General features: G+C 38.0%; 1 protein-coding gene across 1 annotated transcript in view; it reads right to left on the reverse strand.

The window, feature by feature from the left end:
- The window catches only part of LOC109825514 (protein DOWNY MILDEW RESISTANCE 6-like), a 43950-nt gene that overhangs the window by 1272 nt on the left and 25618 nt on the right, over window positions 1–17060 (reverse strand). The window contains exon 6 of the mRNA XM_020392367.1: window positions 16050–16396. Coding sequence (XP_020247956.1) covers window positions 16050–16396 — 347 coding nt within the window. The remainder of the gene's footprint in view (window positions 1–16049; window positions 16397–17060) is intronic.

Genomic DNA, 17060 nt, shown 5'->3' on the forward strand with positions numbered 1-17060 from the left:
GTCTCCCACTTTAGACCCGCGATCGACTGCACCCGTTTCAGTTCCGTCACACTGCATCCGTAGCGGCATCGCCGCCTTATCCACAGGCCCCTTGGCCTCGTAGGCAAGATCCTGCTTCTCCTTATTATCGTTACAATATTTATATATGTTATTAACTATATGCGTAGATTTGATTATGATATTTTGCGTGGGTTGTTGGTGAATGATATTAAGTATTATTGTGGTAGGTTATTAGTGAATTGATAAAATTTATGAGATATAATTGAAAAAGAAAAAATAGAAATAATTTATAGAAAAATAAAACTAGTTATTGTTCATTCATAATAAATAATAATAATAATAATAATAATAATAATAATATTTTAAATATTATTTTAGAATAATTATTATGAATTAAAAGAATTTTATTTTGTGAAAAGAATCATTTTAGAAAAGATCTTTTTTGGAATTAATTAAATTTTTTAATCTTGTGTTTGATGGTTGTAGGCCGCGATATTTCATGTGTAAAACAACCACGGATTTCAAATTTCTTTTCGACCGTTGTTATATTAGATGTTACCGAGTTGCTGATACTTTTATGAGAAATTTAGAGGTTCGAATAGCAGGATATTGATAAAATCGGCTTGCATGCATAATTATACTGTTCATAGTTATTATTCATGTTTTACGATCTTATTTTAATATATTTAACATGTCATAATGTTATTGCATAGAATTAGTTATATTTATTTACTGTTTCTTGCTGTAATTGAGAACCATTAGTAGTTCATGACTTAGGGGCCTCGTGCGTCATGAACAGACTTAGTGACATGTATGGGTGCGTTGACTGAATTTAGGAGGTGAACCAGAGATCTAGTGTGGATTATGTTGTTTACTTAGAAAAATAAGAAGAGTTGGGATGAGGAAGTATTTGTTCATGTGATCGGATATGACTGTTGATGTATCTTCTAGGCTCGTGCCAGTGGTTGGTGTCGCCACTGGGGTTGGTTTGTAGGGCTAAAGTGAAGTGTGTACATCACTTTGGTCAGTGGGAATTTATTTCGTCACCCGAGTTTTGCTTGAGTTCGGACCAGGCAGAAAACGGTTTGCGTGTAGTCCTCTTGCCGCATGTGTAGCGGGATTGGATGCACATAGAGGATTTGTGAACAACCAGTTATCCGGTAATATGAACGTTGACTCTATGTGAGATGTGGACTAGTGAGTTTTTAGGATGGCTAGTATTCGACCCGGTTATTGTATACTGTTAGCCTTATGAGTATCACATTTTAATGATGGATTGCATTTTGATTTTGTTAGACTTCCAGTTGCACGTTCCTTTTGTCATTTATATCGTTGTATCATTTTTCGCATTGGGTTTTCGATCGTTCTATTTTCTTTTGTGGGGTCTTGCCGTGTGCCATACACGCTGACGTATACCTGTTTTCTTTGGTGAACGTCAGATTTAGAGGACGGACAGGTCTAGTTTGGAGATGTGCCCGAGCCAGGATATTCTCAGCTGGAGTGCCTTATAGACAGAGTTGAAGAATATGCCGAAGCTCGGTTATCTTTTCTTAGTTGATGGTCGTAGTTTACTTTTATAGTATTTCCTTTCTTTTACCGTTGAACGATATATTTTATATTTCTTCAGTATTCATTTGTTTAGTCATGTATAAGGGCATGTTTGACCCGTATTTTATGTCTTGGATGATATTCACTTGTGATATGGATATTTTGTTCTGAGTTTGTCTATTATATTCTCGCTATTGTGATATGGACCTGTGACTTTGCATTGTATATTGCTTGACGCTTAGCGTGTTAGGTTGAGAAGAAATATTTATTTTTATTTTTTCTCCTCAATCTAATACACCGCGGGCTTGTTCACGTTCTGATTCCCCGGTATTTTGGGAAGCAGGGCGTGATAGGTTTTAGTGGTTGCCCATGCAGGTCACGGCCCCGAGTTCCTACCAATGAGAATATAATGGACAATTTAGATGCATATCATTTTTCATCCGTAAGACTATAGTTACCCCTTATCTCATCATCTCGATAAATTATATCGTAGTTCCTATCTTATTACTTTTTGACTCCGGAACTTTTTACTGTTTCTTGTCTCGTCACTTCCCGACTACACTCTCCTTGTATATCTTCTCTTTTCTCGTGTCAGTCATTATTTTATATTTTATTATTTTTACACTATGTTTTCTTTGATTTGACTTATATATCTTTTGATTGTATTGATTTTTGCATTATTTATTATATTATTTTATGTATCACACATAGTATTATATTGTATGTTTTTATTAAAAATATATATCATTATTTATACATTTTCAATTGTTCAAATCATGTCATTACTTATACACTTCCTGACTACACTCTCCTTATATATCATTATTTTTGCATATCTACATTATGTAGGTGTGTGTTTTCTGTCATACCATCTATTATTTACTTGTGTTTTAGATTATTGTATATTGTTTGTATTTTTAGTGATATACTTTAATAAGTTCATGATTTTAATATTCTACATATGCATTACATTCTTATTCTTTATATTTCAGTACATAGTTTTCTTATCAGTTAGTTTTATCTTGTTAGATTGTTTTAGTATGTTCACATTGGTTTCGTTATTCCTAAGAATAATATATTTCTATTTTGATATTCAGTCATTTATTCATGTTGTTAGGTTTGGGGTTTGAGTTACTAATTATATATGTTTTTGTTACATTATCTCGTATCATTAATTATTATCCTTTTATAATTAATATAAAGATAATTCAAAATAGCATTTATGGGTATGCATGGTATTTACTCATGGGTTATTAATAGTGCATTTGCATATTTGTTGTTATTGCTTTATTTTCGATATGTATTATTTTGTCATATCAGTAATATTCATTGTATACGCATATTATTTTTCAGTGTTTATTTTACAGTGTTTTTAGATTTTTGTGTTCTTTTGTGTCATTGTTTGTTGTTCATTCTCTATTCATTATTTTCGTTTACTTGTGTTGTGTTTTATTTTTTTATTAATTTATACTTACTATTCTCTTTTTATTATAGTGTATTCACGTAGATTATTATATTTATGATGTTTATTTTTTATTGATTTATAGTCATTCATCATTTTTAGTATCAAATGTGTTTAATCGTGTTCTATTTCATGTATTATCGGTGTTTATATTCACATGTTTATTAATTATTCATTGTATGTTTATCTACAATATATCGGTGTTTCTATTATATGAATTTATGTTCTTCTTAAGTTTTCATTTATTTATAAACTTATTTTATCTTCCATAGTTCATGTTTTGTGTATTACACATCTTTATTTATGTATAATTATGTTGATTGTATTTATGTGACTTTGACTATTATGTCATATATTGCTATATCTGAATTGATTTTATACAGTAATAATTATTATTATTATATCTTGTTTATATTTATTATTTTACCTTATGAATATTACTAATACTTCTGATTTATTATATTGTTTGTCGAATATATATAATTATGTCATTATTGTGTTTTATATAAAATACCTATTTTGAATCGCTTGTTTACTCTTATGTCTATTTTTGTCATATAATATTTTGTGACTATTTTCATCATAATTTATCTTATTAGCATGATTAGTACTATATGTATTCAGACTTTTTATATGCTTATTATTATGTATGTATTATCATTTTTAACGACTATTATATATAATGATTTTATTTGCTATATTATATAAACATGTTTAATATTTGACTTAGTATTGTGTTTTGTATGATAATTATTTACTATCATACGCTCTCAAAAATTATTGATCATAACTACAACTATTTTTATTGAAATTATTATCATGGTTTATCTTTATTGTTTGCTATTTTTTTTTATTATATCTATGTTTCCTTACGTGCGTTTATGTTTTGACTGTTTTAAACATATGTTGTTATAATACTATCTTTAAATCTTTTTAACATAATTGTAAATTTTTAATTTTCGGAATTTGTGTCTTATATGTCTTATTTGGTTGAATATGATTTGCTGATTGTATTCATGTGTTAGTTTGTAATTATACTTTTGTATATCTTGAATGTCTATTCTACTAACTGATTTTATGATATTTTTATTGTGATTTATTTTTTTTTATTTTTTTCATGTCTCTTTATATTGTCTATTATGTTGTCTAAACTATATGTATGTTTGATTTTTTTGTTATTTTGTTTTACTTATATACTCTTTAAATATTTCTTTTGCTTTTGCTTGTATATGATTCATCTGTTATTGTATTGTGTTTTATATTTTTGTGTTTATCATGTTTACCATCTGCTTACGTATGAATAATTTATATTTTGTTGAGATCTTTTTATCTTTTATTTTCTTTATGTTATTCTTTTAATAATTTATATTGTTGAGTCGATATACTTTGTCATATGTTCTAGTGATTGACAATTGTTTGAATTACGTATTTATATTTCATATTATATTTTAGTATGTTATATATTTGTTCTATTTTGCCAATTTTGTGTTATTGATTATATATTCACACTGTGATGTGTTGTCTTATGATACTATATCAATAATATCATGTTGATATTATATTTTTCTATGATTGTATATTTGTTGTTGACTTCTTTCCTATTATGCTATGTTTGACTGATACTTATATTTTTGTCTGTGCCTAGATGTTGTGTTATTTTATAATTTGATATGTATCAACTATTTTATTTACTATATACATGCTTCTTTATATCTGTGTAATCTTTTTTTAATATATGTTCACTCTCTTTATGTTATACTTACATCATTCTTATTATTTATACTACATACCAAACTTTCTTATGACCTTATGTTGTATATATTCCCTTGATAATTTACGTGCTTTTTTATACTTCTGCTTTATCATTATTCCTGTTTATTTTATGTCCTCTGACTATACATTAATGATTTATACTATATACCTTTTACTATTAGCTGTTATAATCATATTCTGCTTGTTTGACTTTGTATTTGACTTGCCCGTATAACTTATATTAATATTGATATCTAATGTATTCTCATAACATGTTTCATGCCTTATATACAATATGTGAATTTACATTCACATTTTTCTCATCTTCTTTATTTATAAAATATTATATCTAAATGATACTTTGTATAGAATATTTTTATTACTTTTCTATAAGTGTGCTATAAATATTTTATATTTACTTTATATAATTAAATATCATTTTGTGTCTATGGTGATAATTTAGTATTTTATTATAGTGAATTGTATATTTGTATTCATATATCTCTAGTGTTTTTATTATAACAAATTATATATTTATATTGTGATGACTTAGTGTTTGTGTGTCTATATTTTGACTTATGTTTTTCTCACGCTCTACTTATGGATATACAATTTATTTTGAATTCTTCTCTATATGTGTTGAGTTGAGTCTCTCTTTTCTTATCTCTGTTATTGGGTTTTTTTAATTCCAAGGACAGAATTTGTTTTAAGGGGGATAGAATGTAATGACCATGAACTTTCGATACTAGTTAAAATAATTTTTTTGATATTTTAAAATATTTAATTATTATTTTTAAAAGAGTATTTGTATTTCTCGATTTTCTAGAATTTTCTACCATTTAAAAGTCCAAGTTTTATATTTATTTAAATAATTTTGATATTTATAAATTAATTTAGTGTAGTAAAAACTTTTGAATTAATCTGTTGTGTTATCGATACTATTACGTATCATTTTGAATAATATGTTGTATTATTTTTACTATTACGTATTATTTCATATGCAAAGGGTGTAAAATGCTATATTCTTGGGATATGCAAATGGTGTAAAAGGCTATCGTCTTTGGTGTACAAAGATTCAAAGTTCGTGATCAGCAAAAATATTACTTTTGATGAGAAATCCATAATTGCTAAGGTGCCCAAAGATGATGGTGTTGGGACTGTTGGGACTTCAAAGTCCCATGTTATTGAGATAGAACCTAAAGACCAACCAGGTTCTAGTCATGTTCAAGTAAAAAATCAGGTAGATGATGAGCTTGAGCAGGAGGAGGTTCAGCAAGAGAATACACAAGCACTACAACAACAACAGCTCGAGGATGGTTTGGCTTCCACTAGGTCAAGACGAGCATACAAGCAGGTACTGAAGCTGGGGGCTGATCAACCCCTGAAACACTATGGGCAGGTTAATATGGTGGAATACACACTCTCGGTGGAGGATGATGAGCCGGTCTCCTTCAAGGAAGCTATTCAGGATAGAGATAGTGAGAGTTGGTTGGCTATGATGGAGGAGGAGATGGAATCTCTTCAGAAGAACCAAACATGGGAGGTGGTCTCATTGCCGTAGGAAGAAAAGCTATTGGTTGTAAGTGGATGTATAAGAGAAAGGAAGATCCTTCAGAGCTCGGTGGTACAAGGTACAAGGTGAGGCTAGTGGCTAAAGGGTTTGCACAAAGAGAGGGTGTGAATTATAATGAGATATTTTCTCTGGTGGTGAAACATACTTCTATTCGGGTGCTATTGAGTATTGTTGCTCATGGTGATCTTGAGCTGGAATAACTCGATGTAAAGACAGTCTTCTTGCACAGAGACTTGGATAAAGAGATCTACATGCATCAACCTGAGAGCTACAAAGTTGAGGACAAGGAGAATCATGTGTGTTGCTTGAGGAAGTCACTCTATGGACTGAAGCAATCTCATCGGTAGTGGTACAAGCGATTTGACTCCTTCATGCTGAAGCATGAGTTTTCCCGAAGTAATTATGATTGTTGTGTTTATATTCGAAAGCTTCGTAGAGGTGATTATATCTATCTTTTTTTTATATGTGGATGACATGCTTATTGCTTCTAAGAGCAGTATGGAGATAGATAGGCTGAAATCTCAACTTGGTAAAGAGTTAGAAATGAAGGACATGTGCGCTGCAAGGAAAATATTGTGTATGGAAATTAAAAGAGAGCGGGCGAATCGGTGATTGTTCTTGAGTAAGAAGGGCTACATAGAGCGGGTTATCGCAAGGTTCGGGATGCAAAGTGCTAAGTCGGTGGTGACTCCATTGGCTCCACACTTCAGGCTTTCAGGTAAACAATGTTCCTTATGCTAGTGCAGTTTGTAGTTTGATGTATGCCATGGTGTGTACACGCCCAGATATTTCACAGACGATCAGTGTGGTCAGTAGATTCATGGCGAATCCGGGAAATGCACATTGGAAAGCAGTGAAGTGGGTCCTGAGGTACTTAAAGGGTACCGTTGATACGTGTCTGTGTTTTGATGGAAAGACATGTCAGATTGATGGGTTTGTGGACTCTGATTATGTGGGTGATCTAGAGATGGCGATCTACTACTGGTTATGTATTCAGGATACATTGAGCTCTAGTTAGTTGGTGATCGATGTTGCAAGCTACAGTGATATTTTCTACTACAGAGGCCGAGTACATGGCCATAACGGAGGGAGTGAAGGAAGCATTGTGGTTATGGGGTCTTCTAGACGATCTGGGGATTGAGCATGAGAATGTGAACTTGTGGTGCGACAGTCAGAGTGTGATTCACTTGGCAAAGAATCAAGTTCATCATGCTCATACCAAGCATATCGATGTCAGGTATCATTTCGTGCAGGATGTTATAGAGAAAGGTGATATTTCTCTCATGAAGGTGTATACGAATGAGAATCTCGTAGATCTATTAACCAATGCGATCACAGGTAGCAAGTTTTAGCATTTTTTAGACTTGCTTCATATCAGCCCGTGTTGATCTGCCCATAAGGGCATGGCCCTTCGGGACGGTGATGGGGGTGAGGTGGAGACTATATGGAGAACAACTCCTGAACTACGGTTAGCTTGATCCCGGTGGAGGGTACGTAGGCAACCACAGTAAAGTGGCGCAGCTGGTTTTGGCCTGGTTTGACGTTTTTTTCTGATCTCTCTGGTGATGTTCGCGGTGTTCTTCTGGTGTTCGTCCAAAATTTAAAGTTTATCAAATGATGTATAGGATGGAGAATTGTGAATGGCGAACATGTGTGTTGCGGGCCCAGGGCCCACCCGAGATACATGTATAGTAATACATGTATCTTGAGATAGGGCCACACCCACATGATCGTGGGCGGCCACACCCACTTGGGTGTCTCGGGGGCAACACCTGACTCGCCAGCGGGTTCTCCTAGATGCGATGCTCTCCTATAAATACCCGACCTCTTCTAGGGTTTTTTTTTGGAGAGAAAAAAAAAGAAAACAGAGGGTAGTTGACTGTTATTTGAGGAGTTTTTCAGGAGGCTTAGATCTGAGATGTTGAGGAGAGAAAAAGAGAGAGCTTGGAGAGATTTTACAAGAGAGAGGTTAATTTTTTTGGTAAAAATCGAAGCTTCTTCTTTGAGACGAGCATGTGGATTGTACAAGTCATCGATGTTCTCCTCATAGTGGAATCTCCCATCACCCCTCCCGTGGATATAGGCAAGTTTATCGAACCACGTAAATCTCGTGTCTTTACTGTTTTTTGGGTGTTGGCTATTGCTTATGGGTTCCCTGGACAAGTTAGTCCTAGAACTGATGAGAGAAAGAGTGTTTACTTTGTTGGGATATTTCACTTTCTATTCTTATTTTCTTAGTGAAACGGGAATATAGATGTTGACTTGAGCTTTTGTGATAACAAAAGCCAGGGATTTCTGATATGAGTCGCCGTGCGAGCACCTTTGATCGCGAAATTATCAAAGGTGGATTGAGAAGAAAATAACAAGAACATAATAACAATTCAGTGGTGGCGAAGGAAAATACCTTCTCTAGATTATGAGAATAAAATAGTTTACAATCTCTCATAATCTCACTAGAATTGAAGAATAATCTGTAGGCGTCAAAAAATGCTGAAGGATATCCAAATACAGCTCAAGAGGGAATCATCAAAAAAAAAAGGCAGAAGAACACAAGTCTTGACTGTCTCGCCGTGCGAGACAGACTTGACTGTCTCGCCGCGCGAGACAGTCTTTACTGTCTCGCCGTGCGAGACGGTCTTTACTGTCTCGCGGGCGAGACAGTCTTTGCTGTCTCGCCCACGCGAGACAGTCTTTGCTATCTCGCCGTGCGAGACAGAATTTACTGTCTCGCACGTGAGACAGTTTTCAGATGGCCAAAACTACCTTTGCAACTGCCCTACACGTGGCCACTAACTGTTCAGGAACGTGGGAAACGTCGTGGGCGAGAATCACGTGGATAACTGCCAAAATAACGGAGCTTGAAACGTGGGAAGGCAATTAAGATGACGCTGGGCGAGACAGCAAATTTACTGTCTCGCTGGGCGAGACAGCAAACACTGTCTCGCCCGCCGAGACAGCAAATGTTGTCTCGCGAACATGTTTTCTGCCAACTGTTCCTAGAGGCTATATATACTCCCCGAAGGCTATTTTCTCAGGGGGCTGATCATTGTGAGCACTTCAGAGTAATCCAGAGCAATCCAGAGCAGAGAGAGAGCAGAGGTGCTGATCTTACGGCCAATCCTTGATATTCAGGCTTTGACTTGATTTCAAGAAGAACGACTATCTTACATCGATAAGATATCGTTTCAATTTCTCACTTCGATAAACGAAGTCAGAATCATAAACCCCTCACGGTTCAATCAGAATCTGTGATTTGGTGGTCCACGAGTCAAAGCACTCCCGGCACAGGCAAAGATCCCACGAAAGCAGTGATCCAAACAACGATCCTGCGTTTATTTTCTCAAGAGTTGTAATTTTCTTTTTGTTGTGTAAAAGAGTCTTATAAAAAGGCTGTTTTCTTTGAATTTATTGTAATCGACCGAAGATATAATGAATTCGACAACAAATTCGACTTTTGGCGAAAACAAACTGGCGACCACAGTGGGAGCCAACGGTCTCGCTGCCGAGACCGTCGTGTCGCAGCCGATCAAGATTCCAGTTGAATCCATGGTCGAATACGAATTCGACCAAACCAAGTTTGAGGAATATTTCTCATCATCCTCTTCAAGATCTTCAGTATCTCGCAAGTACAAGAGGATCTCACAATTGAGGAAGACTTACATGCCAAAGAAGGCACAAAATGAAGATTCTCGCTTGATTGTTGCTGAGAATTTCACTCGCAATACCTCTGCTCACAATGGCTCTTATCTAGTTAAAGAGTCATCGAATCAAAGCCCGCCGGCATTGACGAAAAGAGCTCGTCAGAGACAACGCCAACGCCGCGCTCGCCAAATGGCTAAGGCCTTGGAACAAACCGACGGGGTTCGTTACCACGCAGACCTAGAGTCGAGGAGATATCGAGTGGTTCAGTTGTCTCAACAACCAATCACTCGTATCTCTGCTAAAACAACGACGAAGGAATGGACTATTGTCAAAAAGACTCGTTCAACCCTTAAAGAACGTATACAAAAACGTCGTGCAAAAGCTGCTAATGCCCATGCTCTCTCACAACAAAGACGAGAAAAGAGAAAGGAAATGGTGACCAAAGAATCACCAAAACTTCGTCAAGTTTGGATTCCAAAGTCTGGACTTATGCAAAATCAGCATTCGGAGCCCGTTAAGACCCCATACCCGCAAATGGGTGGTTTCAGACGTGCGACTCCCAACATAACCTTGGATCGCTCAAAAACAAAAATAAATTGTCCTGAGAATGCCAACAAGGTTTTATACCCCCAGAAGAAGACGCATTCACCAAATGATATCGTCATACCTGGGAGATCATACCAACAGACGATACGATTTTTTGGCAATCATACCGATGAATCGTATTATCAAGTTGAAGTTGTGAATAATTTTCGAAAGAGAGTTATTCGAGAGATAAACTCTCGTTGTTCCTGTGCGCGACTCGTTAAAACAGCATTATCAGAATGTGACTGTTTCAAACGAGAAGTCATCCCACGAAAAGTCTCTGTATTATCGAAACCTAAGCCGAGACATTTCCGCAAAAGAAGAGCAGCTGTCCAAAATGATGAATTCCCTGAAGTCACCATCAACGTGGCTGATAGAAGAAAGTCTAAACAGCATTCAAGTGACTCAAATCCCGACTTTTCCCCGAAAGGAAAAGTCAATCCAAGAATTGCTCAAAGGATGTCTCGACTCCAATTAGGAGCTATCAGACGCAGAGACTACAAGAGAATGCAAGAAGGAATGTCCTCGGAGGATGAATTCTCGGACACTTATTCTGCAATCGCTTCTGATGATACAATGTCTAGCACAGGACAAATCAGAGAAGTATTCACAATCACTGCTGATCAGTTCACTCAAATACTTCAGGAAGCTCTAGCCAAACAACGTGAAGAAATTAGAGCTGAAGTGAAGACAGAAATGAAGTTGGCTATCCAACAAATGAGAGAACTGTTAACTCAACAGCCTCAACCTCCTGAGTCCAATCAGCGATTTGAATCCAGCCACCACACTCGGAATGTTGTAGATGACAGTGATCCAGAGGTGGATGAAGTCATTATGGCTGATACACCTCCCAATGGCAATAACGCTGGGGGTGGTTTAACGGATCCTCCCAATAACGATATTGGGGGTGGTTCAATTGCACCTCTCACTGGGGGTGGTCCAATTATCTTTACTCGACATAATTCAGAAAGAAATGAAGACGATGACGGGAAAATGCAAAAACTTGAAGACAAAATCAATGCTTTGATGACGGCTCAAGAAGTTAAGAAGACGGGTATTCCATGTCCTTATCCGAGGGAATGGGATTCAATACCATACCCGACCAAATTCAATCTGATTAACTTCACACCGTTTGAAGGGAAGAGTTCGCCGATTCAGCACTTGATTTATTTCAAGTCTCATTTAGGCATGATCTCCGGAAACGAGGCTTTAATGGTCCGGTCATTCGTTGGCACCCTTCGTGGGCCCGCCTTCGATTGGTACCGACGGCTCAAGCCAGGGAGCATCAATTGTTGGGATAACATGGAAAGTTTGTTCCTCAGCAATTTCTTTGATGATGACACCGAAGTGTCAATCAGAACCCTTCTAGATGAGAAGCAAAAAGATGGAGAGTCAGTTGACGATTTTGTCAAACGCTTCCGTGGCAAAACAATGAATTGCAGAGATCCTATCACGAAGGAGTTCATCCTGCAAACATGCCACAATAACCTCTCCATCGATGTCTTGGAAGCTCTGGGGGTCGTGCCATCCACAACTTGGAAGGAGTTAAAATCTCGGGGTGAACAAGCTGAGCACTTTCTTAAAAGAAAGAAAGCTGAGAGAGGCCAACCAATGACATCTGCAATCATTGAGAATGCGACTCTCGATCCGAGGTTTCAAAAGGAATATTCTTTCGAAGATGATGAAGCTCCAGCCATCTTGGAATACCTCCTCGCTAATGACAAAATCGAGCTACCACCTATTAAAGATCAGGAGGAAGCTATAATGATTACAGATCCAAATTACTGTGCGTACCACAGAAGGGTTCTTCATCCCACTGAGATTTGCTTTGGACTCAAAAATAAGATCCAAGCCCTAATTGACTCCGGCATCATAACGACGAAAGAAGTCGAGTAAAGACGACCATAAAACTCCATTGGGTACACGAGTATAAACTGTTTCCCCTCACTCCGAAAAGTATACGAGTATAAACTGCTCCTCGATACTCCAAAAGGTATATGAGTCTAAACTATTTCCTTTCCTTAACGGGAAGTTCCTGGAGAATCCTATATTCTTAAGGATAACCCGAACATATGACTGAGGTTAACGTACTCCTCGTTATACCCAGTTTTACAAAGAAAGCTGGGGGTCGATAATTCATGTAATGGGAAGTTCCTGGAAGAATGTTAAATATAATATTCTTAGGGATAACCCGATTATTATGGACAGAATGATAAATACTAAGCTCCTATTATGATTTTCGAACACTCTTTTGCTGAGATGAGATTCGATCACTTCGTTAGATCAATCTTCCCTCACAAAACCCATTTGGTCAAACCTTTAAACAGTTAGGACCGAAGCCAAAATCCCCTCTCGATTCGTTCCATGAACGAGAGGTCCACAAATTGAACGATCAAACCTTTAAACAGTTAGGATCGTCTCAAATTCCCATCTTGGTCAAACCTTCAAACAGTTAGGACCAAAGCCAAAATCTCCTCTCAGTTAGGATCATCTCAGAACTCCCACTTGGTCAAACCTTACTACAGTTAGGACCAAAACCAAAATCCCCTTTCGATTCCTTCCATGAACGAGAGGTCCAGCTTCGATTTGTGCAATCAAAACTATAAAAGTTAAGATTGCTTCCAATCTCAATTGATCAAACCTTATTCAGATTCTCTGAATAGAAATCCCAATTTAAATTTCCTTTGTACCAGGAGATAGAATATAAAATTCTTCCTCTCCGATATCGGGTTTATCTCTACCAACAAACAAGAGATCAGGAGATAGAATATAAAATTCTTCCTCTCCATCATCGGGTTTATCTCTACCAACAAACAAGAGACCAGGAGATAGAATATAAAATTCTTCCTCTCCGATTCTGGGTTCATCTCTACCAACAAAAAAGAGACCTGAATACTCCAATAGGTACACGAGTATAAACTGTTTTCCTACACTCAACAGGAAGTTTCTGGAGAATATTACTCAGAATATTCTTAAGAATAACCTACATACTCCAAATAGGTATAAGAGTCTAAACTGTTTCCCTATCCTCAACAGGAAGTTTCTAGAGAATATCAGTTAAAATATTCTTGAGAATAACCTGACTACCCCTAAACGGGTATATTCAGTGTCAACTTGACGACAAGAGCTGATTTCACAAGTACAAGTTCCAGCTTTAATTCAAGATCTCTACAATGGACAAGCGATAAACGCGATGCCGGGAAGAATCTTAACTATTCTACAAAGCACTGAATAGATTGAGAGACAAAGAGATCAAAAGTTGAAGCCACCTACGGGTTCCTCTACACGATCTACTCAACCAAGCATTGAAAGGATCGTAAGTAAGATCTATCTTATCCAAAGCATCCCAGAACTCCTCTATAAAAGATTGAGTCTGGAATACTTTGGAGGGGGTATCTGTAGGCGTCAAAAAATGCTGAAAGATATCCAAATACAGCTCAAGAGGAAATCATCCAAAAAGGCAGAAGAACACAAGTCTTGACTGTCTCGCCGTGCGAGACAGACTTGACTGTCTCGCCGCGCGAGACAGTCTTTACTGTCTCGCGGGCGAGACAGACTTTTACTGTCTCGCCCACGCGAGACAGTCTTTGCTGTCTCGCCGTGCGAGATCGCGGGCCGAGACAGCAAACACTGTCTCGCCCGTCGAGACAGCAAAAGCTGTCTCGCGAACCTGTTTTCTGCCAACTGTTCTTGGAGGTTATAAATACCCTCCTAAGGCCATTTTTCCAGGGGGCTGATCATTGTGAGTACTTCAGAGCAATCCAGAGCAATCCAGAGCAGAGAGAGAGCAGAGGTGCTGATCTTACGGCCAATCCTTGATAATCAGGCTTTGACTTGATTTCAAGAAGAACGACTATCTTACATCGATAAGATATCGTTTCAATTTCTCACTTCGATAAACGAAGTCAGAATCATAAACCCCTCACGGTTCAATCAGAATCTGTGATTTGGTGGTCCACGAGTCAAAGCGCTCCCGGCACAGGCAAAGATCCCACGAAAGCAGTGATCCAAACAACGATCCTGCGTTTATTTTCTCAAGAGTTGTAATTTTCTTTTTGTTGTGTAAAAGAGTCTTATAAAAAGGCTGTTTTCTTTGAATTTATTGTAATCGACCGAAGATATAATGAATTCGACAACAAATTCGACTTTTGGCGAAAACATAATCTCTCTCAATTCTCAAATACAATCTAATCTCTCTTGATTGATTTCTCCCTCTTTTTTAAAACCCTAAAACAATCTCTTATATAGGTGTAACAACGTGGATGATAAAATAGTAAATAACCAAGCCCAAACCCCACAGGAATTTGTGCAAACAGAAACCCAAACGAACCAGGAAACCGTCGATGAGTCGACTCATAAACATGCATGAGTCGACTCATGCCAAGTGAGCCGACTCATGATGAGGTGAGTCGACTCGTCAGAAACTTTCAACAAAACGGCTGGGTTTCGTGAGTCGACTCATGTACATGTATGAGTCGACTCACGGGCTGAAAACTGGATGCTTCGATTCTTTGATTTGTCGTCTCGTTCCACACTTCAACCTGAGTTCTACTGTGTTGTTTTACCCCTCTATTCTCAAGTTACCATGAGAATCATCTATCCTCAAGCTCCCATGATGATCGCTAAGTTCCAAAGAGAAGATATACCCGTATCATGGCTCTCCCTTTTAGGAATTTGAAGTCTCATTCAAGTTAGAACTTTAACTGAGAAAACTCACGAGCTCCTCCATCTTTCTTGAACCACCTGGCAATGCTAGGAATCTGACCTCGACGTCCAACCGGAAATGACTCCTTCGTCCCTTGCTTTGTCGTATTCATCTTTCGATCCAACATGCAACCCCCTTTCGATGGCTCTTCATGAAGTCTAATGCACAGCGAGATGAACTTCTTGCTTGCATTCACTAGCCTCTTCGCCCGCGTCACCGTCACCAAGTTTGTCTCTCTCGAAAGAGACACCGAACGAAATATGAACTCCTCACCATCTTTGGTGAACGTGTACTTCTGAGCCCTCCATTCGTAGATTGCGTATATATCTCATAAATACGGATTGCCCAGTATAACCTGACAAACATCTAATGGAACAACATCGCACGTGACTTCGTAAATATATGACTCGTGCAGCGCAAATTCGAAAGTGCATTAATCAACTACACTCAGTCCCGTCTCCTTCTGAATCCACCCTAATGGATAGGGTTTCGGATGTTTGACTGTCTTCAGTCCCAGCTTCTGAACCAAGGCCTCGGATATCAAATTCTTCTCACTGCCTGGATCAACTATGGTATCAACCAAACTGGTCTTCACTTGTAACTTCAGAATAAAGAGCTGCTCTCTGGGATCTTCGTCTTCTTTCGTGGTCTGCTTCCCCGCCATAAGATTGAGACTGTCGTTAGGCTCTGTCATCCCGGGAACTTCTTTCGTACCTTGTGCTATCACATATGCCTTTTTCTCCTCTTTCTTCTTCAACCCCCTTAGCTTGAGATGAGGATACTTCTCCCAGCATCGATCGGTGATACGTCCTGTCTTCTCGCAGTGACTACAAATCAGTTCTGCTTTTTCTGGATCACCCTTCTTCTCCTCCTTAGGTTTGGAACCACCAGACTCGCCTCCTGCTTGTTTTGCATCTCCCGTCATCTCGTTGCTCTTCTTCTGTTTGCCCTCGATGGTAATAGCCTTCATGCTCGCATCTGCAATCGTCTCAATCGTGAACAGGTTCATCTCCTTCCGGATGTAATCGCTCAAACCTACCATGTACTTCATAAAGATGGAATATTCCTTCGTCGCGATGTTAAGAATCATCGCCTGTTGCTGGAACTCCGGCGTATATTCTTGAACGGTCTGGTTGAACCTTTGGCACAATCATACCACTTACACTAACGCTCCTCAAGGAACCCTAATGGGTAGAACCGCTTCCTCAGTAAGAACTTGCGTGGCAAGTTTGAGAACTCTGAACGAGTTTAGAAGAACTCTGTAAAAGAGTTGATTTGAACCGAAGATCGGTTAATAAGCCAAGGCTAGAGGCTCCCTGTTGCTGCCAATTCTCAGATCTGAAAAATGCTAGCCTCTCCGATCAACCCAGCCCAAAAACGAAAACCGCCCCTGAACTGAATTGATCTTCAGTTATTTATAGAGGATTAAGGGGGTGAAACCGCCCCTTAAATCTCTCCTAAGTGGGGTGTAACAGCCCCCAAATCGTGGGAAACGGTTTTAGAACCGTTCAACTCATGTTGAATGAGTCAAACGCCCACGTTGGCGTTCAGGACCCTAACCTCACGTCTTATGATTGAGACGCGAGGTTGGGTGTTGACTGAACATCCAAAACGCGAGGGTCGCTCAAGTTTCGCTTGTTGTAACGCGGGTCCGACTCCAGCGTTTTGATGTTGTGACGCGGGGTTCGACCCTGGTGTTTTGATGTTGTGACGCGGGGTTTGATCCTGGCGTTTTGATGTTGTAACGCGGGTTTCGACCCTGGCGTTTTGATGTTGTGACGCGGGGTTCGACC

The sequence above is a fragment of the Asparagus officinalis genome, chromosome 10 (genome assembly GCF_001876935.1).
Source record: "Asparagus officinalis chromosome 10, Aspof.V1, whole genome shotgun sequence".
Classification (NCBI taxonomy): Eukaryota; Viridiplantae; Streptophyta; class Magnoliopsida; order Asparagales; family Asparagaceae; genus Asparagus; species Asparagus officinalis.